This window comes from Peromyscus leucopus, chromosome 7 (assembly GCF_004664715.2).
Source record: "Peromyscus leucopus breed LL Stock chromosome 7, UCI_PerLeu_2.1, whole genome shotgun sequence".
Taxonomy (NCBI): Eukaryota; Metazoa; Chordata; class Mammalia; order Rodentia; family Cricetidae; genus Peromyscus; species Peromyscus leucopus.
In genome coordinates this window covers 33,004,607-33,030,194 of record NC_051069.1, presented here as the reverse complement: position 1 = coordinate 33,030,194, position 25,588 = coordinate 33,004,607, and the positions used below count along the sequence as shown (strand labels likewise).

At 46.9% G+C, this 25,588-nt stretch overlaps 1 protein-coding gene across 7 annotated transcripts in view; it reads right to left on the bottom strand.

Annotated features, from left to right (window-relative positions):
• Gramd1b (GRAM domain containing 1B) overlaps positions 1 to 25,588 on the bottom strand; it is a 245,783-nt gene that overhangs the window by 150,395 nt on the left and 69,800 nt on the right. For 4 of the 7 annotated variants that reach the window (XM_028866278.2, XM_028866280.2, XM_028866281.2 and 1 more), the window contains exon 2: positions 21,131 to 21,996. The exons of 2 other annotated variants lie outside the window; for them this stretch is intronic. In XM_028866278.2, the coding sequence (XP_028722111.1) occupies positions 21,131 to 21,507 (377 nt within the window). In that variant the 5' untranslated portion in view covers positions 21,508 to 21,996. Of the gene's footprint in view, positions 1 to 21,130; positions 22,157 to 25,588 lie in introns of those variants that run through there. One more of the 7 variants, XM_037207591.1, reaches the window with a different exon arrangement.

The following is a 25,588-nucleotide window of genomic DNA, read 5'->3' as shown; positions in this document are numbered from 1 at the left end:
CTCAGACACACTTTTGTTTTTTGCTTTTGCAAGAAGCAGTGTCCTGTGACCCAGATGCTCTGGGATGTAGCCTTAGAAGGGTTTGTCTTACTTTCATCTGTAATAAGACAGAAAGTCCAAAACTCTCCAAGAAGTAGATGGATGTGAAACCAAATGCTGACATTAAGACAAGTATCAGATTCAACAGGCAAATTCAATTTCCCACCCTCCTCGTGAGGAGAATTTGAGTCACTGTTCCATGACCAAAAAGCACCCAGCCTCCTCAGGGGATGGACAGCCAACTTTAATATGCAGTTCAATGGTAGAGTGCTTGTCTGATACATTTGAGGGCCTGAGTTTCATCCTCAGCACTGTTAAAAAGAAAAGGGTATATACATATATATGTATATGCTTATATATGCAAATCTACATAGATATATATTAAATACACATACTTATTTTTAAATTTTTAGGCAGGTATATGAGTGTGATCTGTACTAGACAATCTAACATGGACGGATGGGTACACAATTATTTACACAGTGTCAGCAAATCCTTATTAATTCTCAAAGGGCCTTTGAATTCCTGGTCCGTCCGTCCGTGTGAAGATGCTCTGGGGCTCTATGGGCCCCATAGCTGTGAGGGGCAAGATCAGAAACAGGTGGACAATCCAAAAAAAATTAACTTTTGAATCTTTATATTCATGGTGCTTTTGGAGCACAAAAGAGAACTCTTCTCTGCCTTTCCTGCTCACTGCTGGAGGAAGCAAAGGGAAGTCTGATAGCCTTGCAGACATCACAAAAGGAAGACAGGAGACAAAGGTGTGGGTTATTCTATGTCAACTAACGGCCAGAGCCCCCCAGTCAATAAGGCACCTCCGCCTCACCTATCCTGAGAAGTGAATGGCAGTGAGAGCAGACTTTTCTGCTTCCCCAAGACGATACTTCCATACAAGACAGTTCACTAAGGAACAGCATGTCCTGGAGGATTTCCTTCACAAGATCAGGCCGACCATCAGGATTACCTAACACAGCTGTCTTCTCCCTAGACGCACTTGGCTGGGTTAGGATTTAACTCTGAAACATTCCCCGGAGGCTCCTTTTGTTAAAGGTGACCAGCTGATAGGGCTTTGGGGAAATGACTGAGTCACTGAATCACAAGGGCTCTGACTTCTCAATGGCTTAGTCCATTGAAAGATTCACAGTTTTATGGCATTATTGTTGGGGGAAGGAATGGAGATGAAGAGCTGGGGCCTACATGGAGAAAGTAAACTTCTGGGGAACGTGTCTGCGGGGTATTTGGGACACCAGTCTCTTTTCTTCTCTGTTTCTTGATTGCCAAGAGGCAAACAGTTGTATTTTGCCGTATCTTGCCTACTCTGGTGTTTGGCATCACGCTGGATCTAAAAGGTTAGAAATGGCAAGCCTGGACAGAAATCTATGAAACCAGGACCCCAAACAAACCTCTCCCGCTTTGTGTCAATCATGTTGGAGCTTCTATAAACAGTGATTAGTGGTTGTACATCTTAAACTTTTAGACTGGTTCATGATATTTTTCAATGAATGCCAAGTAAATAATCAATGACAACCTGTGGTGGAACAAAAGTACAAATGACCAATAAAACAAATGACTGTTTCGGTGAAGAGCAGAGGCCTGCCAGTGCCCAGTGGCCAGCACACACAAGCAACCAAGCAACAGAGCTGGACTCCCCATTGTGTGGCAGCTCACAAGTTTCATGTGTCTCTGCAAATGGAAATGGAAAGTGGGGGGAGGCAGAATCCAGTCAAAGCTTCCCACCAGAGCTTTAGCTTTGAAAGAGAAGAGGCACGCTTGAACCGTGTGTGTGTGTGTGTGTGTGTGTGTGTGTGTGTGTGTGTGTGCCCTGAACAATATAGGAATGAATTAAATGTGGTATGCCAGGGCTGGATAAATGATCCAGCAATTAAGGGAATACAGTGCCCTTTGCAGAGGACCCAGGTTCAGTTCCTAGCACCCACATTATGTCTCACAAGATTTATAACTCCAGTTCCAGGGAATCTAGTGTCTTCTTCTGACCTCCTTAGGCACCAGGCACACACACATGGCAGACACACATACGTGCAGTCAAAACACTCATGCACATTAAGTAAACAAATAAATCTAAAAAGAGAGATTTAAATGAGACATGCCAGCACCTCCTTTCTGGAGCCTGTTTTCTGCCGTCACTTAGTGGCATGCAGCTAGGGCTGTCTGAGAGAGTTTCAATTCCTTAGGGCTTAAGTGGGCACACTCATTATATCTGCCCCACAGGATGCAGGAACGATGATGTAATGGATTGTCGGGAGGAGGCCTGTTGTACCAGACACTGAGGTAAATGTGGGGGCAGACACCAAGGATCACTGTAGTCTGTCCTTGCCCTTCCTGGTGAAGAGCTTTGAAAGGACAACGTACTGCTCAAACCAAGACGCTGTAATGAATTGCTACTGTCCACACTGCGTTCACCCGTGTCATGTGGGTGCCATCCTCTGCCACTCCGAACAGAGCCCCCAATAGCAGGTGGAGAGTTTCCCCCTTCCTCTTTTCTCCTCCCTTGCACCCAGTTTTGGGTTTCTCACTCCACAGAGGCTCTATAAATCCATTCACTGCCATTCCCCAACCCTGTCATTGCACTAGGTAATAAAGGGCAGTTTTTCTTGGCAACTTTGGCTCCTGGCTCCTCTTGGAGGGCCAAGAGGCTCTCCAACCCCAGCACAACAAGTGTTCTGACATCGGACAGCTGCAGTGACAGATCAGGCGTAATCCCGTCTTCTCCCAAGGTCTCGGACAAGGTCAAAGCAACAAATGTGTCTGCATTCCAAATGCTCACCCCCCAATTAAGTTAATCAGATGAAGTCCCAATATCAATGGGAAAGACGTCTGCTTCCCACAGTCAGGTGCCAGCTCCTCCCCAACTTTACATCTGTCTTTGTAGCAGACTCTCTGATTCTTACAATGCTTAAGTGCTGGATTTTGAAAAGAAACTAACCCTCTCCGGGTAATGTTCCCAAACAACTTGCTTTTAAAACAAAGAGGCAGAAGCAGGTGTGGTTGGTGGCCTGTTCCTGTAATCCCAATGCCTGGGAGTTAAAGCAAGCAGATGGTGCATCTGAGGTCAGCCTGGGCAGTGGAGCAAGTCTCTGCCTCAAATGGCTAAGAAACAAACAAATGAATGAATGAATGAATGAATGAATGAATGAATGAATGGGAACTAGCACTGTTGGGTTAATTTGCTACATCTCTATGCCCTGGGGTGTCCAATCTACTGGAGGACAAACGTGATAGCTGTCACAAGTGTCTGATGGGAAGAACACTAGCCAGCACATAGTATGCATTTAACAAACAGTGGCTGGACCAACTGTGGGGAGGGTGACGGTGGAAGAAAGCATCTACTCCAACATCCTGCTCCTCTTCCAGAGGAGCAACTGATGTCCTGACCTGGAAGTGGAAGATGGTAAAAAGTGTTGTTACCGTGGCAACCACAGCTCCAAAAATAAATACCCTTCCAAGCTCCCACCAGCTTGTGTGTGTGTCTGAGAGAGAGGCGGGTACTAACAGACATTTGCGGATTGCACCCAGGGCCTCAGGTCAAACAGCAGACAAAATATTGGCGCTAACATTATCCTGCTTGCCAGATCTCCATCTTAGGGAACTACGTCACTTACCTCCTGACTACACCAAAACCTGGTTTCTGTGAATAAAGCCCACCTTTAAAAGAACTGTAGCCCCTGCTCTTTGGAGGATGCGGACCAAATAAATGGAAAACAAAGGAAGCTAACAGGCAAGCAAAGCAACAGAACAGCCCACATTTGCATAAGTGGCATATGGGGTGATTATTCTGATTTAGGAGCATGCCTTGTCTACACGATGATTTATATTCGAATTCCATGAAAATCGAATTTCCTGTGTGCTTTCATCATTTCATTATCCGTTCATTCCTGAAATACATATTCACCAAGCTCCTGCTCTGTGCCAGGCAAAAGGCTTCTTTGGTGAATAATGTAAACTGAGCTTGCATAGCTCAGACTCTGGGGAAGGACAGAGTGAGGACATGTAACCCCCCCTCCACACAAGGTGCTTCAGCAGCCCTATAGGGGACACTTGAGTGAGGAAATATGCCCTGGAGAAAGGTCTAACGATGCCAAAGGAAAAGGCCTTAGCTGGTCCAATAGCGCAGCGTCCTGAAAGAGCAATCCCATGAGAAGGAACAATGTCTACAAAGACTTGGAAGTAAATGACTACCGTATCAAAGGAACTGAACCTGACCACCGTGGGTGGAGACAGAGGTCAGGGAGCAGCAACACATGACACAGAAAGGGAGGCAGAGGGAGAGTTCAGCCCTGTCCTCTGCGGAGAGCAGGATAGAGGGCTGCAATGGAGGCCAGGCGTGAAAGGGGATACATGCACGAAGCTGGCAGTGCATGGAGGCGAGGACTCCGATCTGAGGAACCACCTGTGCCGAGGAAGGGAACCTCCCCACAGTGGAGGGCAGCAATCCCCAGTCTAAGCATGGAGAGGGAGGAACCGGTTTAGAGAGAAAGGACGATAGATGGGTTCTGAGGTGGACAGGCAAGCTGGGAAGAGCCCACAGAAAATGTGAGGTAGCCAGTGGGAGTATGAGGCAAAAAAAACTGTAAAACGGAGGGAGTTTCAGAGAAAGGGAAAAAAACTCATGGCTAGAGTTGGAATGTTTGTTCCCTTCAAAATTTGTGTAAAATTGTGTGTGTGTGTGTGTGTGTGTGTGTGTGTGTGAGAGAGAGAGAGAGAGAGAGAGAGAGAGAGACAGAGAGACAGAGAGAGAGAGACAGAGAGAGACACAGAGAGAGAGAGACAGAGAGAGACAGACAGAGAGAGACAGACAGAGAGAGACAGACAGAGAGAGAGAGGTGGTGGTAGTATTAGGAGGTGGGGGCTTTAGAAAGAGAGAGGACCATGAAAGTAGATCGAAGCCATCACAACAGGGCATTGCCGGCCCCTCTTGGCTCTTCCACTGTGTGCGGACACAGCATTCCTTCCCTCTAGAGGACACAGTTCAGAAAGCTTGATCCTGAACTTCTCAGCCTCCAGAACTCTGGGCAAACGAACTTCTGTCTTTATAAATTACCCATCCTCGGAGAGTCTGTTATAGCCCTAGAAAATGAATTAAGATTGTCATTCACAGAAAGAATCCCTAAAGCCAAGAGTGGATAAACTGTACCGGAGTTAGTACACAAGCTTGAGGAGGAAAAGTGTGAGACGGGGGGGGGGGGGGGGGGGGGGGGGGGGGGGGGGGGGGGGGGGGGGGGGGGGGGAGTGGAAACAAGAAGCCAGAACCTCGCATGGGCCATCACTACGGTGGCAGATGGAGAGCACAGTCGCTGAGTTCTAAAAATGAGGTTGACAAGTAGTTTTTCAGATTGCACCAACAGATCAAAAACTAGCAGCTCAGAGATAGTCGAAGCAACGGCAGACTACTGTTCCAGCTTACATTAACCAGAGCGGCAGATTCTGAGGCCCATGGGATGCCACAAACGCCTTTGCTTTGTCAATTTGTCTTTTAAAAAAATGAAAAAGATACATATATTCTCTGTTTCAATTGCTTTTTTAAAAAAAGATTTGACATTGTGTGTGTGTGTGTGTGTGTGTGTGTATTTTTTACTTGCATGCATGTGCCATAGCAAATACATGGAGATGAAAGGATAACTCGAAGGAGTCAGTTCTCTTCTCCCATTATGTGCAGACTGGGACAGAGATCAGGTCATCAGGCTCCGGGAAAATGGCTTCCCACTAAGTCGTCTCAAAAGACCCCCTTTCACAATCTCACTGAGACTTGAGGGCCTTAAACAACCTACCCGGGACCACAGAGAGAACCAGTCAACAGAACCAGGGTCTCCCCTCCACATTGCCCCTGCTGGCCTCTAAAGACGGATGCTGAGGACTTATCACAGGAAAAATTACCTACCTGCCCCGGAAGAGAAAGGAGGCTGCCTGAACATCGCCGGCTGTATGACTGACGGGACAACTCCATCCTGGCAACAGGTGTGGTGGCTTGGAAGAGAAATGTTGTCTCCCACAGTCCCATGTATTTGAACACTTGGTCACCAGCTGGTGGTGTTTGGAGAGCTTATGGACGCTTTGGGAGCAGAGCCTTGCTAGAGGAGTGTGTCACTGGGTGGATGGAGGGAGATGCTATGAGTTAATAGCCTCGTTTTACTTCCTGTTCTCTCTCCTTCCCGTGTGTGAATACAACTGAGATCAGCCAGCCCCTGCCCTGCTTCCCTGCCTGTTATGACTTCCCCGTCATGATGGTCTCCATCCCTCGGGAAGCCCACGGCAAAATAAACTGTCTTCCTGCAATTGCTTTTGGTTATGGTATTTGATCATAGCAACAGAAAAGTAATTAATTCATATGGGACCTCAAGAAATAGAGGACAGCACACTTGGGCTACAAGAGATCTGAATTCTATCCATCTCAGTCACCGACCAGCTGTGTGGCTTCAGACCTTGCGGTTTCCCCACAGTTGAAATGAACACCTCATCAATCTATCTGCCATAAAGTCTAAATATTCATATTCTCTCTCTCTCTCTGTCTCTGTCTCTCTCTGTCTCTGTCTGTCTCTCTGTCTCTGTCTCTCTCTCTCTCTCTTTGAGACAGTCTCATGTAGCCCAGGCTGGCTTCCAACTCCCTATGTAGCCAAGGACCTCCTGAGCCCTGGGGTAACAGGGGTGTGTCACAATACCTGATTTTATATGGTCTTAGGGATTCAACCCCAGCCTTCATGGAGGCTGGGCAAGAACTCTATCAACTGAGCTACATCTCCAGCCCCACACCTGGAGAGGAAACGGCAGGCACTAACGGGGGCACTAACTAACTAATGTGAGTGAAGCGAGGCACAGTGGGGAAAATCAGGGCACTATAACCCTCCTCTCCTCTCCCACCCAACAGACCCTTTCCTTAGACCTACTTTGTTTCCTTCCTTTAGTCTGAATACTGTAGTCTCCTGGGAGGGATTGTCTCTTACAGACTGTGACCTCCTCCACGGAAGGACCGCTGGTCTCTACCTCAGTTCCACACACATAGCCCAAGGCCAATGCCTGTAAACGTCCAATAGGTGCTTGTTGAACTGGAAGAGTCACCTCTCTTGAGTTATCTAATCAACACTTTAAAACAAATCTCTCTGACAGTGAAACAAAAGATCTGACCATCAGCGGAGGCACTGAGGAAGTGACGGAGATGGAGAAGACACTGGAGAGAAAAGATCGGTATTCATGAATGGACAAGTCACTTCCCCCTGGATAGCTGAAAATTCCTCTAAGAGGTCTGCAAGGCCCCAAGACCTCCCTAGAAAAACAGATTCATCACCTGGTAGTACAAAGCCAAGACTTTCCTAATAATCTAGAAGAAATGGCCCTAGTTACTAAGAATAAGTCTCCAAAAGAATATCAAGGGTGATGAGGGGCTAGTACTCCTCCATCTCCACTGAGGGAGCACCCCAGAAAAGTAGAAAAATGTACCTTGGAAGGTTTTATCTAGGTCTTAGGTCAGACTTTCTCAAAAGTATAGGTGAAAACATGGAAATAACCAAGAGAGGTAGTACAGTCTTTTTCTTTTTTTTTCTTTTTTTTTTTTTTTGGTGCGATTTTCCCATGTCAGGGAGACATGGGTCACCATGGACCCAGGTGCCGAGAGCATGTCAACACTTGAGCTCAGGGCTGCTTTGTGGACAAGTTCCACCTGCTCAGAATAACCTTTATTGCTGCCATTCAATCCAAGCCTGAGACTCAACAAAAAGGTCAAAAAGATCCTCAGACTGCAATGACCCAGTCTGGAACAATGTTGGCTAGACCAAGGAGGTTGCTGGGGGGTCAGCCTGGCACTAGCTGACATGCTTGGGCCGGAAACCACAACAGAGGCTAAATGTTGTAAACACTTGGCAGGGCTCTTCTGACTGCTTTGGTAAAGCTCTTCATCCTCCCCGGCATCTCAAGACACTGTGCTACACAGGATCTTTATCCTTTTTTCACAGGCTGCCTGGACTATAATCTTTAAAGTAGTCAGTCTTCATCTGTGTTCCCTCCTTAAAACCTCTTAAAACCCCTGGATTCTCTAGAGAGATGGGTCATTTGCTATTGATAACGATTCCCCCAGATAACTTCAGAGGTGATGGTAACCAGCATAGTCTCAGCATTGGGCCATTCTTTCCTGAACCTGAGTGATTAAAAGTCACAGAGATGCAGACTGGTAGAGTGCTTGTTTAGCATGAAGAAGCCCTGGGTTTGAGCTCCAGTACCACATAAACTGGACACAGTTTCCATAATCTTAGTGCTCTGGAGTTGGAGACAAAAGAATAGAACTTCAGTCTCATCCTCAACCATGAGTTTGAGGCCAGGCTGGGCTACATGAGAACTTGTCTCAATTAAAAAAAAAAAAAAAATGGGTGGGAAGAGACTGCAAAGGGAAAAAATATTGGAGAGGTAGAATTTTGCTTTGTTTTGTTTTGGCACAGGGTTCCTCTGTGTAGCCCTGGCTGTCCTGGAACTAGCTCTGTAGACCAGGCTAGCCTCGAACTCAGAGATCCACCTGCCTCTGCCTCCCAAGTGCTGGGATTAAAGGCAAATACTGCTGCCGCCACCACCACCACCCAGTTGGAGAGGTAGAATCTTACTTCAACCTACTTACTTTCAGAAAAGAAGTGGAGGATGGGATGAGGCTAAAGACCAAAGTCTGTAACACCTCTTACACAACACAGCTCACTGAACTTCCTGGCAGGTTACTGAATTTACAGAGGTTCTGGAAGGGTGTTGCACCCAAAAAGAATATGGGAAACCCTCCATCCACGCCTCGCCTCATGGGTTTCCACCCCACACCTTCCTCTGTATACCTCTTTATCTACATCATTTACAATCAACAACGTAAGTTAGGTACATCTCTGAGTTCTGCGAACCCATGGTGGGGGATGGGAGCCCAGCTTATAGCTGTTGGGTCCGAATAGGTAGCCTGACTTGGAATTAGCATTAGAAGTAGAAGTAAGAGTGAAACAAAGAAGAAAAGGAAAGGGAAGAACCCCAGTGATTGTTTCAGTGGGATGTAAGTGCTTAGAGGGATGCGAAGAAAAGAAAGGAACCAAATAGGCACAAAGGAGACTGAAGCAACAGTCTGACTATAGAATTATCAAAGGTTGAGTCAATAAAAGAAAGCTCTTCTACACTGAGGGCTGAACCCAGGGCCTTGTGCTTGATAGGCAAGTGCTCTACCACTGGGCTAAATCCCCAACCCTAAACATTTTTTTTAAAACTTTGGAAAAAATTTAGAACTCTGATCTGAGATTGCCTTGGGCCATAGTCAGGTATAAGATCTACATGAGAGCAGTCTAGACCAGGACAGGGTTGAGCTAAAAGTCCTTCCAATGACAGCATAGTCTGGACAGAAATGGAGAAGGAAAGATGACCACCGGAAGGAAAAAAGCAAATGTTACATGATAAAGGTGGTCTGATATCACACGAACATCTCAAAAGAGGCCCAGGAGAACAGACAGCCATGTTAATGAAGGCAAAGATAGCAGGGTCCCTTAGCCAAGCCCCCTGGAAGCCTCAAGGTTGTTGTTTAATAAAGGATTAAATACCCAGGAAGTGGAGATGGGAGGTTCTTGTGGCTCTGATCCAGGAGTACCATGCACTGTGGCACCAAACCCACTGGTGAAACTCCGATGAGGGAACCTCAGCTTGGAAGGGTTAATCATCTTTTTTAAAGGCTGGAATGTATAAAGAGGCTTCGTGAAAGGAGACAGAAAGAAATGCTACGGCTCTTTTACCTGTTTTAAGCAGACAGAAATTGTCTGGTTGGGAAACACTTGCCCTGCTGAACACTGTTAAAAAACCAAACAAGTTGTTAAAATTCCAACGGCAGCTATAGTTGGTATGTAAGGATTGATGGTATTAGGCTGAAAACCTGTACGGGGAATTGCTACAGACAGGCTTTAAGTGAAGTAGTTGACCTGTTTTACCTGATTGTAGTATAGGCATGGACCTCATGAAGACTGGATAAGGCTTTTCACACCTCATGCTATAGAGCATAAGGCAGGGGACTCTGGCCTTGGAGCATTATGAATTGGATCCAGACTGTCCAAGCTCACACAACATGGGAGTGTTAGTACGGACACATTCCCTTCAGGGCAGCTCTGTGCTGACCCTAGACTGGACTTCTGCAAAGGCCTGAGCAAAGGAAGCAACAACTCCTGGGACATGAGGCTACAGAACTCAAATGGTTTATTCAAGATCAGGCTGTCCGGGGACTCCAGGAGGAGCCGTGAGCAGGGAGCCTCTTTTTCCCCCAGACAGACTCTAGAGCGGCATGAAGCACTGCTCGACCTGTCACCACTCAGACAGTGCCCTATAAATGGCTCTCACCCTATCAACAAAGACCTGCTGCCTGCCACTGTGCATGGCAGTTCCAAGAAGAACAGAAAACATCCTGTTTGGAAGGATGCCACTCTTGATGGAAGAAGAAAAAGGAGATCAGCTGCATGGGCTGGATTACACGCTGGTTTTAGCAATAGTCAAAGAACTTAGCAGTGATATATCTCCTGGGATTGGGTTGTTTACTCTCTCCAGGGTAGTGGCCAATGGCCTGGCCCCTGGTCAAGTGTAAAGGCAGTGGAACCTGACCTGATCAAGAGAAGGATGATCATACAGGTCACAAAACTATGGCACTCACTATGGGAGTTTCGAGGTTTATTAAAGCAGGATACTTTGATGCCACCGGAAGAAGCCCCATCCAGGTTCAGATGGCGCCTAGAACCAACAAGTAATGTGTGTGCTCAACTGTGGCAGCCACCGGGATCCATGAAGAAAGTAGACATGGCAATATTGCAACAGTAGAGAGACAGGCTGAGCCTGGACGTATTATGAGGCCCGTAATGTGAACAACAGAGACAGAGACAGCAGATGGTTATGGAGCAGGCTCCTCTGGAGAAGGATGTTGCACGTCATTGGCAAGGCTGGTTGATGCTGACAGCCGTAGGGGGCTACTAATGGGTCTCATCAGGAACAGGCACTGCCTTTGACTCTGGAGCACGTAACTGCTGGGAGATACAAATACCCAGGGCGCCACAAACCAACTGAAACAGAACGCCCTGTACCAATTTGGAAGTCCAACCACCGTTTCTTCAAAACAGGGAACACAACCTAACAGCCCATAGTGCCCAGCAGTTAGAAGGGGAGATTCGGATAGAGAAATGGATCGCGAAGCTGTGCTTGCAATCAACAGAACAGGAACGAAGGGAGAGTTCCCACAAGGAAGATTATGCTCTTTTGTGGCAGACATTGAAAAGAAAAGCAGGGGGTGGGGGATAATGCCCGCTTGATAATTTGCTTTTTAGTGCCAGAACAGATACACAAGCGTGGGTAATTCTGAAGAATAGAGGATGATTTGGGCTCTGGCTCTAGGGGCATCATGGCAGCACAAGCCATGGGTGCCTTCTTGGTGCATCCTCTCGGGTGGGAGGGGCGCCACAGGGTGAGACAGTGAGCAACCCAGCTCTGGTGTCTCCTCCTCTTCATATAAAGCAGTTAATAGCATCATGGAGGCTCTACCCTTGTGACATCTTTGCTTGATAATTGCCCTCTGTCGGTTGGAACCCCCAATTAATTCACACTTGAATTTGGGGGATCAAGTTTAATACATGTATTCTTGGCATTCACAGTCAAACCTTAGCAGATATCTTTGGTGCTAGGAGCTAAACCCAGGCCCGATAATCACACCAAACCCTGAGCAACTTGCCCATAGATCTATCTACTTTTTTTTGTTCTCCTTTTATCATTCTTCTTTCTTTCCTTATACAGTCTCAACTTTCTCTTCTCTACCTGATATAGAAGTCACATGGAGCAGGGTGTGCTGGCGCACACCTTTATCCCAGCACTTGGAAGGCAGAGAGGCAGGTGGATCTCTGTGAGTTCAAGGCCAACCTGATCTACATAGTGAGTTCCCAGACAGCTTAGAGCTAGGTAATAGAAAGAACCTGTCACAAAGGAGGAGGAAGGGGAAGAAGAGGAGTAGTAGTCACATGATCAGGACTGGGGCTTCAAGTGCTGGAAGCATGGCTAATTCCAAAGAAACCGTAACTATATTTTAGAACCATTGTCAGAATTCCTACAGACCTCGTGAGGCACATTGTGTTTCCTTATCAGGATAACTGAGGTTAGGATTCAAGCAGCTGGGGCTAGAAAGATGGCTCAGTGGTTAAGCCAGCTTACTGCTCTTGCAGAGACCAGAATCTGGTTGCCAGCACCCACATCATAGAGCCCACAACCAACTGTAACTCCAGTTCCAGGATATGCAATGCCCTCTTCTGGGTTCTGCAGGCATCTGATTACAGGTGTCCATATATGCTTGTGCATAAACACTCTCTCTCTATCACACATACATGGGGGGGGGGGGCGGCGCGCGGCGGAGGGGGATGTTAATTCATCCCGGGCTGAGGATGTAGCCCAGTGGGTCTCCAATCCAGGCAGCCCTGGGTTCTATCTAAGTACCACGAAAAAATAGGACCTAGTGGGAAGACTAAGACAAGAGGATCAGAAGTTCAGGATTATTCTCAGTGACATAGTGAGTTCAAAGCCAGCCCGGGATACACTGGCTCACACAACAACAAATGCAGCTGTATTGCCTGTTGTTCAAGATGGTCCCTAGTTACCCTACTTCCTACAAATGGGGGACACTGGGAGAAGAACCTCTTGACTGGCACTGTAGCCAGAAGTCTGGACCAAGACAGTGACTGAACCCAGTGTTCCTTCTAAAGGTATTTGGATACATATTGAGAAGACGGGACATGGCCAGAGAGTGAAAATGGATGATGGAGCTATATGATGGTGTCAGATTCAGTTCTGCACCAGCCACCTAACAGAGGCTCATGAGAAGATGCAACATCTGTGCTCAGTTCACTCATGTCAGATACTGACAAGGCAAAGGCTTACCTTGCTAAGGCCACTTCTGCCCTTGGAACCTGTCAAGTTCAAAGGGGAAACTGCAAACTTGAGTGGCCTTCACTGGGAGATGTCTCCACATGACGCAATGATGAACTAACTAGTGACTAGTCGCTAATAGCTGAATGGGATTCTAGAAATGTGCTATTGACTCTGAACTGCTATAACACTGTTACAAGAGACCCATCATGCAAACTCAAGGGATGGCCTGGGGTATATTACAGAGTATGTGTGACTTTTGTTCCAGGTTCCAGTCAAAGAGTTCCTAAAATCCACAGAATTGACAGTGGAAAGAGTGTCTTTTACAGATCATGTGCTCCTTTGATACACCTGAATTTATTATAGTGAGTCATTTATAACTCCAAAGCCCCTCAATTGGAAGGAAAGACTGAACAAGAGAAGAATACTAGAAAATAATACAGCAAATACAACACTCGGGGTCAAGATTATAAACTGTTTTCCTCTTTCCTACTACCCTAAGTTTTACAATTAGCTAGTTATTCTATTAGACTAGTTATGTTTGTTGACTTTAAATAGTATTAAAAGTGACTTCTTTTAAAACAACAGGCTGGAAGACCCTTGGAGAACTTTGAAAAAAGATGCCACTAAGCTGGGTAAAGTGATAAACATCTGTAGTATAGCACTTTCTAGGCTGAGGCAGAAGGGCTGTGAATGTGAGAACAGTGTGAATTGCATAGTCTAGGTCATCATGGGTTACAAAACAAGACTGTAGATGATAGGTAGGTAGATAGGTAGATAGATAGATAGATAGATAGATAGATAGATAGATAGATAGATAGATAGATAGATCGCCTGGCATGATGGTACATCCTGTAATCCTCGAACTTGGGAGGTGAATGGAGATGTATCAGAAGTTCACAGTCATCCTCAGCTCCATAGCATCTTTAAGGCTAGCCTAGGCTACAGGTTTGTTTCAGAAAAGTGTCATTAGACTAACCATCCATTGTCTTTCTGTATTTTCCTCATTATTGGAACAAATAATATTATGGCACTATTTTACTCACTTTTTCATTGCTGTAACAAACTACTCGAGGCAGACTAACATTATTTTTTTGAAGTCTATTTAGCTCACATTTCTTAAGGTTCAAGGGCTCACATGCAGCAGAATCCAAAGGTAGCAAATACCAAGACTATGTCTCTGTTTTGTGCCTCTCCTGATAAAGCCACCAAGATTCAGTCATGGGGGCTCTGTGGTAGTGACCTTATTCAATCCTGGGTACCTCAATGGACCATACCCAAACTAGGCCATCTGACAAATTCTTTTACCATAGTTGAAAGAGAGAGGTGAAGAAAGAGGTTATTTTTCTCATTCCTTTCCTCAGCCCTGTCATTTCATGGCGAAACTCCCAACCAGAGCAGGAAGACAGCAAACAGCTACGGTCAGACCTCAAGGCAGAGGCTCCAGGTCAGGGACAGGCTTGACTCCAGTGATGTGGATCATCAGAGAGAGGCCTGAAAAAGAGCCTGGTGCTCCAGAGATGCCAGAGCCAGGTAGGGACTGACCAAGATTTCAGGTCACAGGTCTGAGTCTCAGCTAGCAAGTCACCATGCTTTGCCTGGTCACCTCATTTCTTTATCTCACCTGCGGATCAGGTCAGAACCATCTGAGTCTTGGACCAGTCAGAGAATGCACAGGAAGCAGAGAAAACCTCACACCATCTAACTAAAAACAAAAACTCTTTTGCGGTCCCCAGGGAAACACCCCAAGGTCTTTTTTTAATCACTGCCGTCTTCTACCAACAGCCTTAGGTCTACATGGACATTTTTTTTTTAGCATTTTAAACTATGTAACATAACTCAAAAATCCAGAAACACAACTGAAAACAGGAATATCTCAAATCAATACTACCTCACTATTTATTATTGTTGTTGTTTATTTTTTTTATTATATTTTGTGGTATAAGGGGTTGATCCTAGGACCTCCTGTCAGGCCCTCTATCACTGGGCTACACCACCAGCTCAATACTGTCTCTAGAGGACACGTGGCTGCCATTGGGAGCATCGGGGTGGCCGTTTGTCCGATCTCTCTTTCCATCAGGTCAAAGCATCCCCATCCTGTCTCATTTCTCCCACTTGAAAGTCCAGGTTTCATTTTCATTCTGTATTCCTGAGAGAGGGTTTCTTTTAGTTGTTGGTGGTGTGTTTTGTTTTGTTTTGTTTTGTTTTGTTTTGTTTTAGGGGGGTTGTTTTTGTTTTTTTTTTTGTTTGTTTAGTTGTTTGTTTCAAGGACAGAGTTTCTCTGTGTACCCTTGACTGTACAGGAACTCACTCTGTAGACCAGGCTGGCCTCCAACTCCTCCTGAGTGCTGGGATCAAACGCGTAGGTTACCTGCCTGAAGAGGTTCTAATCCTTTCTCCCCTGAGAGAAGGAAACCTACTCCATCTGTAATGTTGTTGGGTCCCAACATAATTAAACACATTCTCCTTCACACCAGGTTAATAGCCCCTTGGTAAGTCACACACAGCTTTGGGCTATGCAAGGAAGGAAAAAAGATCCCAAGAAGGTGAAGGTGCCAGGAAGCCAGGAAAACCCTCAGTCTCCTGGAAGCTCATGTACACACAGCAGCCCGGCAACCATGTCCAGCATCTAAACACCTGCTCCAGAGTTGGCAGCTTACTCACCGGGGTCAGGAAGAAAATTCCCCACTGGCAGCTTAGCCATTCAGGCGCCTTAATGAAAACTGAGTACGCCAGAAGCAATCATCAGCCACTAGCATGGCAACTGGGGGATACACAATGCTTAGGAGGAGCTAACCAAGAGAGGGGGATCTGGTCTCCTGTAATTGGCTGAGCACATAACCACATGGAAACTCTCGAAATACCAGCTCCCACAGAGGAACCTGGCCAGCGTGCATCAGCCCACAGAACTCCATCTCCACGTCTCAGTTTCCACAAACTATTTTAATCTAGAAACCACATCTACAGGCAAAGGCAGGTTGCCTCTCCTGGGGTAGTGCGCCTAAACCATCATCCTCACCCACACACAGCTGTGCTTCCCACACATCACCCCCCCAACCCCCCAAACTCGCTCAGCAGCTTCCCCTGCCCGGAGAATTCCCATCTTGCCTCATAAGCAGCTCCTCCACACCTACACCTTCTCAAGCACACGAGGTCAGCAGCACAGAATTGTGCAGAACCCGGCATTGGAATGAGTACACCATTCACAACCCAGCCTTGCTCCTCCTGGTAGATGAGGAACAAGTTAATCTCTTCAACCGCAGGTTCTTCCCCTGTGAAGCCTACCTCAGGGGGCTGTTGTGAGGATTAACAGTCATCATGAAGTTAAGACACTTAATAGGAAACTTGGCACGAAATAAGACTTAGTCTCCGCCTCAAGGAATTATGGGACTGGTAGAAGTCTCTGCTCCTTAACCCTATCCTGCGTTGGCTGCTTCCTCTGTATGCCAACCGTTCACAGTCTCCTGTACATGGATTTGTTGCTTTGTGTTAGGAGAGATGTGAGTTTCTTTTTCTCTACCACACAGAGCAGGGCACACACTGAATAGCTGGTTTTTAAACAAACTATAACCAAGCAGAGTCTGACAGAGTAGAGTGTCTGGACGCACAAATTCACCCTGCTCCCTGCAAGGTGCCGGAAGCTGGAAGCAAATCTTCCTCCAACTCTCAGAGGAAGTGGTGGAGAATCAAGACAGACCTATCAACGCTATCTCCCTGCGAACAACCAAACAGCTATCATCCTAGCACCACAGACATTGCCTAACATACCAGATCGGGCAGAACTGGCGGGTACCATTACCAAAGGTCAGATGGAGCCTAGATGTCTCTCTAGCAGCTAGCCTGCTAGATGGTGAGCAGCTGTTAGAGGGTAGGAATGTCCTACAGGAAGGGATGGGGATGGCTGAGTGAGAGCTGGTGTAAAAGGTGAGAGCTAGGAGGTCCCCAGGGGAGAAAAAAAGACGTTCTTTTGTGTTCTCCAGAAAGACAGCTTACAGCTGCCACTGCCCAATTCACCTGTCCCTTCACCAATTCCTTCTCTCATAAGATGCATCCTGGGAGACACAGCTTTGCCCGATTTCTGATTTTTCTCCCAGAATCAGTGTCCTCCCAGGGGACACTGATGCTCGATTTGGGTTTCAAAGGATCACCACAGTCATTGTTGACCAAGAGATTTGGGAACATATGCAGGCATTAATTATTTTCTTGGTATTTTATTGTTGTTGTTTGGGGACAGTACTTATTCTAAGTGCTTGTCCCATTGAGTCAGTCATTGTTCAGAACCTGCACTGGCTCTCATTGAGATGATTCCACTTCGCATATGAAGACACTAAAGCCAGGCATGATACACACTTGTAATCTCAACATTTGGAAGTAGAGGCAGGAGGATCACTAATTCAAGGCCAAGCTTGGATACTTGAGACCCTGACTTGATAAATAAATAAATGAATGAATAAATAAAAAAAATAAAATTATCTAGTCTCAAGGATTTTGTTATAGCAACAGAAAACAGTAGGATAATCATCCACTTCCATCTTCAATGGACATTTTGGTCTTTTAAAATTCAGCTCTCTATAAAAAGCAGATTAGTGGGTATCTGAAGCTGGTGATCCAGATGGGACGTTGGGGGCTTGAGGGGGTGTGGCTGTGTGTATATGTGTGTACGTTGACAAAGCATGTTTTAAAATTAACTGTGGGGATATATATACACATTTATCAATATAGACATTGGACTAAATACTTTTTCCAGTCTGGCATTAATACATTAATACTTCTTCCCCCAGGGTCCTGTGCATGTTCTGCAAGAACTCTACTATTGAGCAAGACTCCCAGCTTCAAATCCAGCAAGATTTGAAGATTTACTGTGTGGTATCTAAATTGTATGTATGTATGTATTTATTTATTTATTTATTTACTTATTTATTTATTTATTTATTTATTTATTTATTTATTTATTTATTATTTTTCAAGACAGAGTTTCTCTGTGGAACAGCCCTGGCTGTCCTGGAACTCACTCTGTAGACCAGGCTGGCTTCAAACTCACAGAGATCCACCTGCCTCTGCCGCCCGGGTGCTGGGATTAAAGGTGTGTGTCACCACACCCAGCTGTTCTAAATCATATTTCAATAATTCTGTTCTTAAAAAAAACCTCAGCTCTAGACTCATCTCCGCCACCTCTGAGAATTTCTCATACTTGTGAATAAGAAGACTTTCACTTCAGAAAGAGGAAAGAGACTTGCTTTTTGAGGTCTCATCAGTGAACATCTATTGGTCACCACCAGGGGGCAGGTACTAGGCGGTGAAAGCAGAATGGACGAGGATGGACTAGGATGGAGGAGTATTCCTTGCTGTGCTGCATGGTTTGAGTTTAGCTCTGATTGTGTATTTGCCTCATTTAGCTCAGGGCTGGTCTCAGATCCACTATATAGCCAAGGATGATGCATCCGCAGCTCAGCCTGCCTTTTTCTAGTTACGCAGTTGGCCTTTCGTATCTCCAAGTTCTGTATCAACCGACCCAACCAATTAGAGATACAAAGAATTCAGAAAAAAACGTGGCTATACTGAACATGTGTAGCCTTTGTTTTAGACTAGATCTCACTACATAGTCCAGGCTGGCCTTGAATTACCAATCATCCTGCTCCAGCCTCCCTAATGCTTGGTCAGATTACTGGCGTGCACCTCCACGCACCTACAAAACAGACTTTGTTTCCTATCCTTGTTCTGTAAATAGTACAGTAAAGCCATTCTTTAGACAGCATTTACATAGTGTTAGGTATTAGAAGGTACCCAGACAGGATTTAAAGTGTATGGGAAAACAGGCTGTCAAAATGGATTGGTGGGAAAAGACAGTTCCCACTAAGTCTGGAGACCTGAGTTCAGTTCCTGGAATCCTCCTGGCATGAGGAGAGAACCAATTTCTGAAGGTTATCCTATGACCCCCACATGTACGTGAATACATATAAAACACACACACAGTGAAAAGTTACATCTATGGGAAAATATGTATGAGTTATATGCAACTACTATGCCACTTTATATAAGAAACTTGGTGACTACAAAAAGATGTGGAACCAACCTCCATGGATACCAAAGGATAAGAAGATAAACATTTTCTTCCAACTCCATAAGCCAGAACATAAAAGCAAACTGTTTTAAGTTATACCTAGGAGGTAAAACAACCTTCCTATTTTTAAGGCTATCCTCCCTACTTCAATAAAAAAAATAATATTCTACCATACCCTTAAATAACTCAAAACCAGAACCATTTTCCTTACATTTACTCAGCTCCACCTGCTACATTAGCCAGCAATGAATGACTCTCTCCTCTGTGTTTTGTCTTCAGTAGATGTGGCAACATGTCAATGACTCTTTTTGGGTCTCTCACATGTGAGGGGAAAAGTACCTGAGTCACAACAAGATAGATGGTCTAGTTTGAGATTAGCCCACATCAATCCTCACTTCCCTCTACTCTGTGGAAAAGGCAAACGGGTGGAATACCGGAAAAGAAAGACCTGTTGCCCCCAAGGCCCATAACTGGGAGACACTGTACAGTCATTGCAAACAGGAGAGACATTTCATGGTGAATCAATGGGAGATTCAGATTCAGAAGCCACCAAGATTCAGAAGGGTCATCTCCTGCATAGCCCAACCTTAGCCTTCCGCACCAAGAAGGCACATCACACACCCGCGTTTCTTTTGATTTTTACCGTATTGTTCCCGTAGTCCATCTTAAGCACCTGACCTCATATGTGTCTCACTTTTTTCCTTTTCCTACCTGCACTTGTCATGGTTTGAGCCTCTCCCTCCCAGGCCTTCTCCTACATCTCCAAGCTTCTCTTTTCTTGTACAACCACTACAGGTGATATACAGTATAAATCTTCTGGTGGCTCCATCTCTTCAATGTGAACGAAACTTGCATGTCCCAACTTCTTTTTGTTATATGATGTGTTGGTTTATTTTTGTTTTGTTTCATTTAGGTTTGGGTAACCTGTGCATATCTCAGACTCCAAGGATCCTCCTGCTTCTACTTCTCAAATTCTAAAATTACAAGCAGGTGCCACACAGCTTTATTATTTGTTTGTTTGTTTGTTTGTCTGTCTGTTTGTTTGTTTTGGAGGTGCTGGAGGTGCCTGTGTGTTAGGCACATTTTTTTTTTTTTTGTATTAGTGTCCTACCGTGCTTAGCTTCCACATCCCGTCACATCCTGGAAACCCTGCTCAACATCACCACCACTACTAACTGGTGCCACACTGGAGCCCTTGAGACCCACTCCATAAATGCTTCCTAAGTGAAAACAAACGAAAGTGAACAAATAGGGTAAATGATCCCCATTAAAGTGGTTGATAACTTAGTTACCACCACCACCAGCAGCCACAACAACAATGCCCCCCACCCAAAAGCACAAACACCTGCCAACAGTCATTGCCCCTGAACCCAAAAGCAAATGGGGAGTGGGGCATGGTATCCACGAGTAGTGGGGACTCCATGCCGCCATGGACAACTTCCTAAAGGAGTACCCCACCAAGGTTTGTGTAACTTCCCTGAGAGCATCACACCAGTTCTTGGATGTGGACAGCAAACACCTACTTAGCAAAACTGGAGCGGGCATGGTGATGGAGAGATGCACCTCTGACGTGGTAGAATATGTGGTTAATACTTAAGCATGTAGACCTGTATGGCATCTACCTCGGCATCTTAGTGTAGGGAAAATTTACAAAAAAAAAAAAAAAAGGTAAAATGGAATTTGTAAATCCACGTGGAGGCGCCACTTAAACTTCTCTCACTGGCCTTCCGCCATCTCCACCTGTACAGTGGAATCATAGCACTATCTACCTTAGAGTTTCCTTGAGGATGGAATTTGGAGACAGGGAGAAACACTCACTACAGTAGTCTGCACACAGTAGGGGCTCAACAGTTACTACTGACACCATTTTATTGTCCTTTTTTTTTTTTGCTGTGAGGATCAAGAGATGAAACGCAGCCAACCTATCAAGTGATATAAAGTCCCTAGTCCTAGGCTGTGGAGACAAATCCTCTCTAGCCCTGGTGCCCTGGCAGCTCCTGAAGACGCCTTGGTGACGCGAGAAGCTCCAGCTTTGGTCCCGGAAGTTTCCACCAGAATGCCCTGGGGCCCTGGACGGCTCTGGGGAGGGGCGGGAGGTGCAGGGGAAGAGACTGCTGGAGAAAAACGGGGACCTACCTGCTCTCACTGCACTCCTTCCGCTCCCTCACCCTCAGCCACTTGCGGAGCAGGAAGCGCTTTCGGCGCGGGGACGCGCTGGGTGTGGAGCAGTTGGACCACGGGGTGTCCTCGTCGCTGGAGGGCGTAATCTCAATGGACGGCAGCTGCAGGAACTCCTTGCCCGGGGCCAGGACGCCGGGTAGGTCTGGGGCTACCAGCCCGGCCTCCAGGCTCTGCTCTTGCACATTCTTCATCCGGCGCATCTTAAAGCGCCGGCGGCGGAGCGTGGGGGTGGACGAGCTGGACCACACCGCGCTGCCCTCGGGCGCGCCCTGCGGCTCGGGCACCTGCAGGGCGGGCAGCTGCAGGTTCTCCATCATGTTGGCCGCCGGCATCGGGGTCCCTGGCCGCTGCCCGGTGCCCTCCACCTGCAGCCTGGCTCGCGGCTCCCCCTCGCGGCTCCCCACCCCGGGGCCGGTGGCACTATCCGCTCTCACGTTCAGCGAGCAGCTCGAGCCTGCCAGTAGATCAAGTTCCTTTTCCTGGAGCGCCGCGAGGAGGGGACTGGTGGGGACGCCGCCTCCTGCGGTCGAGAACTTTTCGGAGCGCGCTTCCTCGCACAGTCCGCCGCGGGAGAGGCGACCCCGGACGTGGGGACAGTCGCCTGCCAAGCCTTGCTACCCGGCTTCCCTCTTGGGGCTCCCCTCGCTCTCGCGCCCGCCGCGTGTTTGTCTTCCGCTGCGCTCGCTGGCTCTGCCGGCGTCTCTGCCTTAGCGGGACTCGGGCGGCCCCGGGCCCCTAGGGGCTGCACAGCAAACTCTCAGTGGTTTGCGTTCAGCAGACTGCGTTGGAGAGCCGGCTAGGCGCTGCAGGAGCGTGGAGAGCTGGAAGAAGAGGCAGTGGTAGGAGCGAGAGGAAAGAGGAAAGAGAGAGAGAAAGAGCAAGGGAGACACTAGATAAAAGCAAAAAAGGTGGAGGAGGTGGAGCTGGGGGTTGAGGAGGGAGTGGGTTGCTCTCCTGAAAGGACACGCACAGGCAGCGACAGCCGTGTAACTGTACACGGAATCCCTTGGGGAGGGACTCTACCTCAGAGTCAAGGCTGCTCCAATCAGCCTAAGGAAATAGGAGCACGATCCAAACTTTCTCAGGGCAATGATTGGCCCAGCAGTTCTGGTTAGTGAACTCCCTGCTTTTTCCCGCGGGGGAGGGGAATCAATGGATTCAGCCCACACTCTCAGACCACCCAAGATACAGGATTGAGAGAAAGCTAGGGGACTTTTCAGCCGAGTCTCTCTCTCTCTTCTCCTAAGAAACGTGTATTCTTTGAGTTGCTTGGAGTGCTGACCGGGAAGACTGGGCACAGTCAGAAGGAGAAAGGGCGATTCCTGGAAGCTGCTTCCAAAATGGCAAGCTGGGAGACACTAGACATGACACAAAGGAGAGACAGACGGTTGGATGGAAAGACACAGGACACACAGGACCACTGAGGAAAAGAGTCTGCCCCTGTACATGGTGTGTGACCCTGCCAAAACCATAGCCCCATTCTAAGCAAAGCATGAAAGGAATGGAGGGTGAGTGAAGGAAGTCAGGGCACTCGGAAACCCGAGTCAAGTGCATCCCTGGACATTCTGAGACTGTCTGGTGCTCCTTCAGTCTGCTGGGAGCATGGGCTCTGTCACAAAATCTACTGTGGCCCTAGGCCTCTGAACTGAGAAGTAATCCCTCTAGTATATCTGTGTGCTACACCCAGAGGCAGGTGTACCCTAAGACGTGAGAGGTAGAGGTAGAAGTGAGTTGCTCTGGGAAGACATTCTTTGTTGGACTGAGCATCAACCTGCTGGGGTACAGGCTTAACACTTAATGACCCCACCCCCAAGCAAGGAGTTTGCCTCTTCATTGGCAGATAGATCATAAGGAACAACAAAGACCCCACTACAAGGTCTCCAGTTTGCCCCATTCTCTTAGCTGCCATTTGTTAGTCCAGTTTCCCTTTGGGAGAATAAAAATCACATCCCTAAAGATCACAGAATTCACTGCAAAGTAGAATACATCCCTACAGGTCAGTGAGACATCTGAGGCAACAGCTGGCCACGTGTCAGATCATCATGTCCTGAAATGACATATGGGGGAGCTTGAGACATCCTGACATTACACAATCTCCTTGAGGCTATGAGAAATAGGAAGTGCATCTGGCTGAATAGCCGAGGCCAGGTCCACCCGTAAGTGATTCCGGAGTATCAGTCCCTTTTCTGACCCTTCACATCCGGCTGCTGGCTTGCACGGGCATCATTTGGTATCACTCTATTTTAACTCCTGCTCAGGACAGAAAAAAGGAGAAAGCCCTTTCCATCAGGTGTCAGACCTGGCAGAGAGCAGGCAAGCTCTTCCGGCTCAGAGCACGAGCCTGGACTGTGACCCTTTGGAATCAACCAAGGATCTACATAGTTTGTTGGCTGTCTTGGATCTCCTCCATGGAGAAACGCTTTGTAGGTGATCCGACAGCTTCCCAACTCAAAGAACCTGCCTGTTTGAGCTGATAAACAAGAACTGAGTCTCTGTGCTTAAGGGGAAGCAGGGCACTACCATTCATTTGGAGACCAAAAAATTCGACAGATAATTTGAAGAAAGAAAGGGTACCACACACACACACACACACACACACACACACACACACACACGCACGCACGCACTTGTCACGGGCCTTCTGAATTTGAATGCATAGCTCTCAAAATGAAGAAAAGTCACCAACTTCTTCCTCTCGTGCACTTCAGCAAGGTATCCCACAAAAGAGTCTGGACCTCAAATACCCTGAGATTTCATTTAAGCTTTGGGCACAGCAGTGGTTGAGAATGACTGCTTTCGTTTCACTTGGCCCAAGAGAAAACCTTTGCCAGACTAAATCCAAAATTTCTCACTTGCAAAGAAGCAGATACCCAAAGCATCCCTTGTCCCTGACCTTGTCCTCCACCCACTTCCATCTGCAGCCTCTTCTTTTCTTAAAGCTTTATCCTTTTCACCCATCAAATCCCTAGTCAAAATTAGGAGTTCACGTTCATCCTCATGTACAAAGTGGGTTTGAGGCCAGCCTCAGCTAGAAGGAACTTATCACAAAACAAAACAAACTAACAACAACAAAAAAAAAAATCAGACCCCACACCCCCAGCCACTGTAACTGTCTCTGTTTACTTTGGAACACAGATAGTTGCAACTATCAGTAGTTATTCCCTCTAAGCTCCCTAGAAAGAGCCAAATATTTCTTCCTTTGAACCTTTCCAACATATTTCTTATTTGTATGTGACCTTTAGACTTTGTAAAAGGGTTCTCATACATCACAGTGCATCTTCCTAGTGACCTTAGGACTGAGGTAACAGAAGTTACTATCCTCTTCTTGCAATAATGAAAGCAGTGCGGGCTACAGAAACCTGTCCAAGGACTCCCATGAACGACAGTGACTAATGTAACAAGGCCAGAATCAGGCCTTCGGAAACCAATGTAGAGGTCAGCAAAATCATAGAATGGGCAGCAACTCAAGAAAGCAGTGCCCTGGTAGTTCCAGACTGTAGCTGTTCAGTTCCAACAGTGTTTTACAAGCAGGCAAAAAGAAGCACAAATCAGGGGGGGGGGCGGGGGGGCTGGGAGGGCAGTTTCCCAAAGCAGCTGATGGAGGGTGTCATGGCCAAAAAGTACCCACAATTCCCTTTCATACTTGCACCCTCTCTTCCCACATTTCCTCTCTCTCCTATTGGCTCTAAACACTGCCTCAGTTCTCTGGGAAACTGACCTCATCTGTGTGTGGGGGCTGGGGAGGCAGTTGTTGCAGACAGGTGGTGTCCAGAATGTCCCAACTCCCAACCTCCAACCCCACATCTAGGCCTCCAACTTTAAATGAATGGCTCTCATATTACCAAGTGACTGTTGTTTATTCTCAGCTGTACAGGCTCTCCTTTCCTGTCGACACAAGACACCCAGCACCTGTCTACTACTTCTGGAGACCTGTAATAGCATAGTCTATTATCCAGAAAACTTAACTAACAGTTTTGAGGCTAGATGTCTCCTGAGTACACACTTAGATGAGCATGTCAGGAAAAGGTGCAGCCGTGCACCAACCCAATGGACAGAGACTGTTCCACACAGCATCCTCCGAAGCGCACCGGCAAGAGCAAACGAAGAAAACTCGAACGGAGTTTGTGGCTTGATGGAAAGCTGGAGATGGGGACAGAAAGTAGCGGATGCTGCGACAGCAGTGGGCAGATGTTCCCCTCTACTCTCTTGTTTTATGACTGAGTAGTTTGGGCAGTGTGGGGACTCGTGTTCAATGACAAGCATTTACCCAAGGTTAAGGCCGGTTAACAACTGGCATGCAGGGCCAAGCCTAGTGGCTTTCTCCTCAGACCTTTAAAAGGTAACTGGAGCCTAGTTAGGGCAGTGGAAGAAAAGAGATTATCTTTTAAAGGCCCATATCTGTCCTACCAGTGT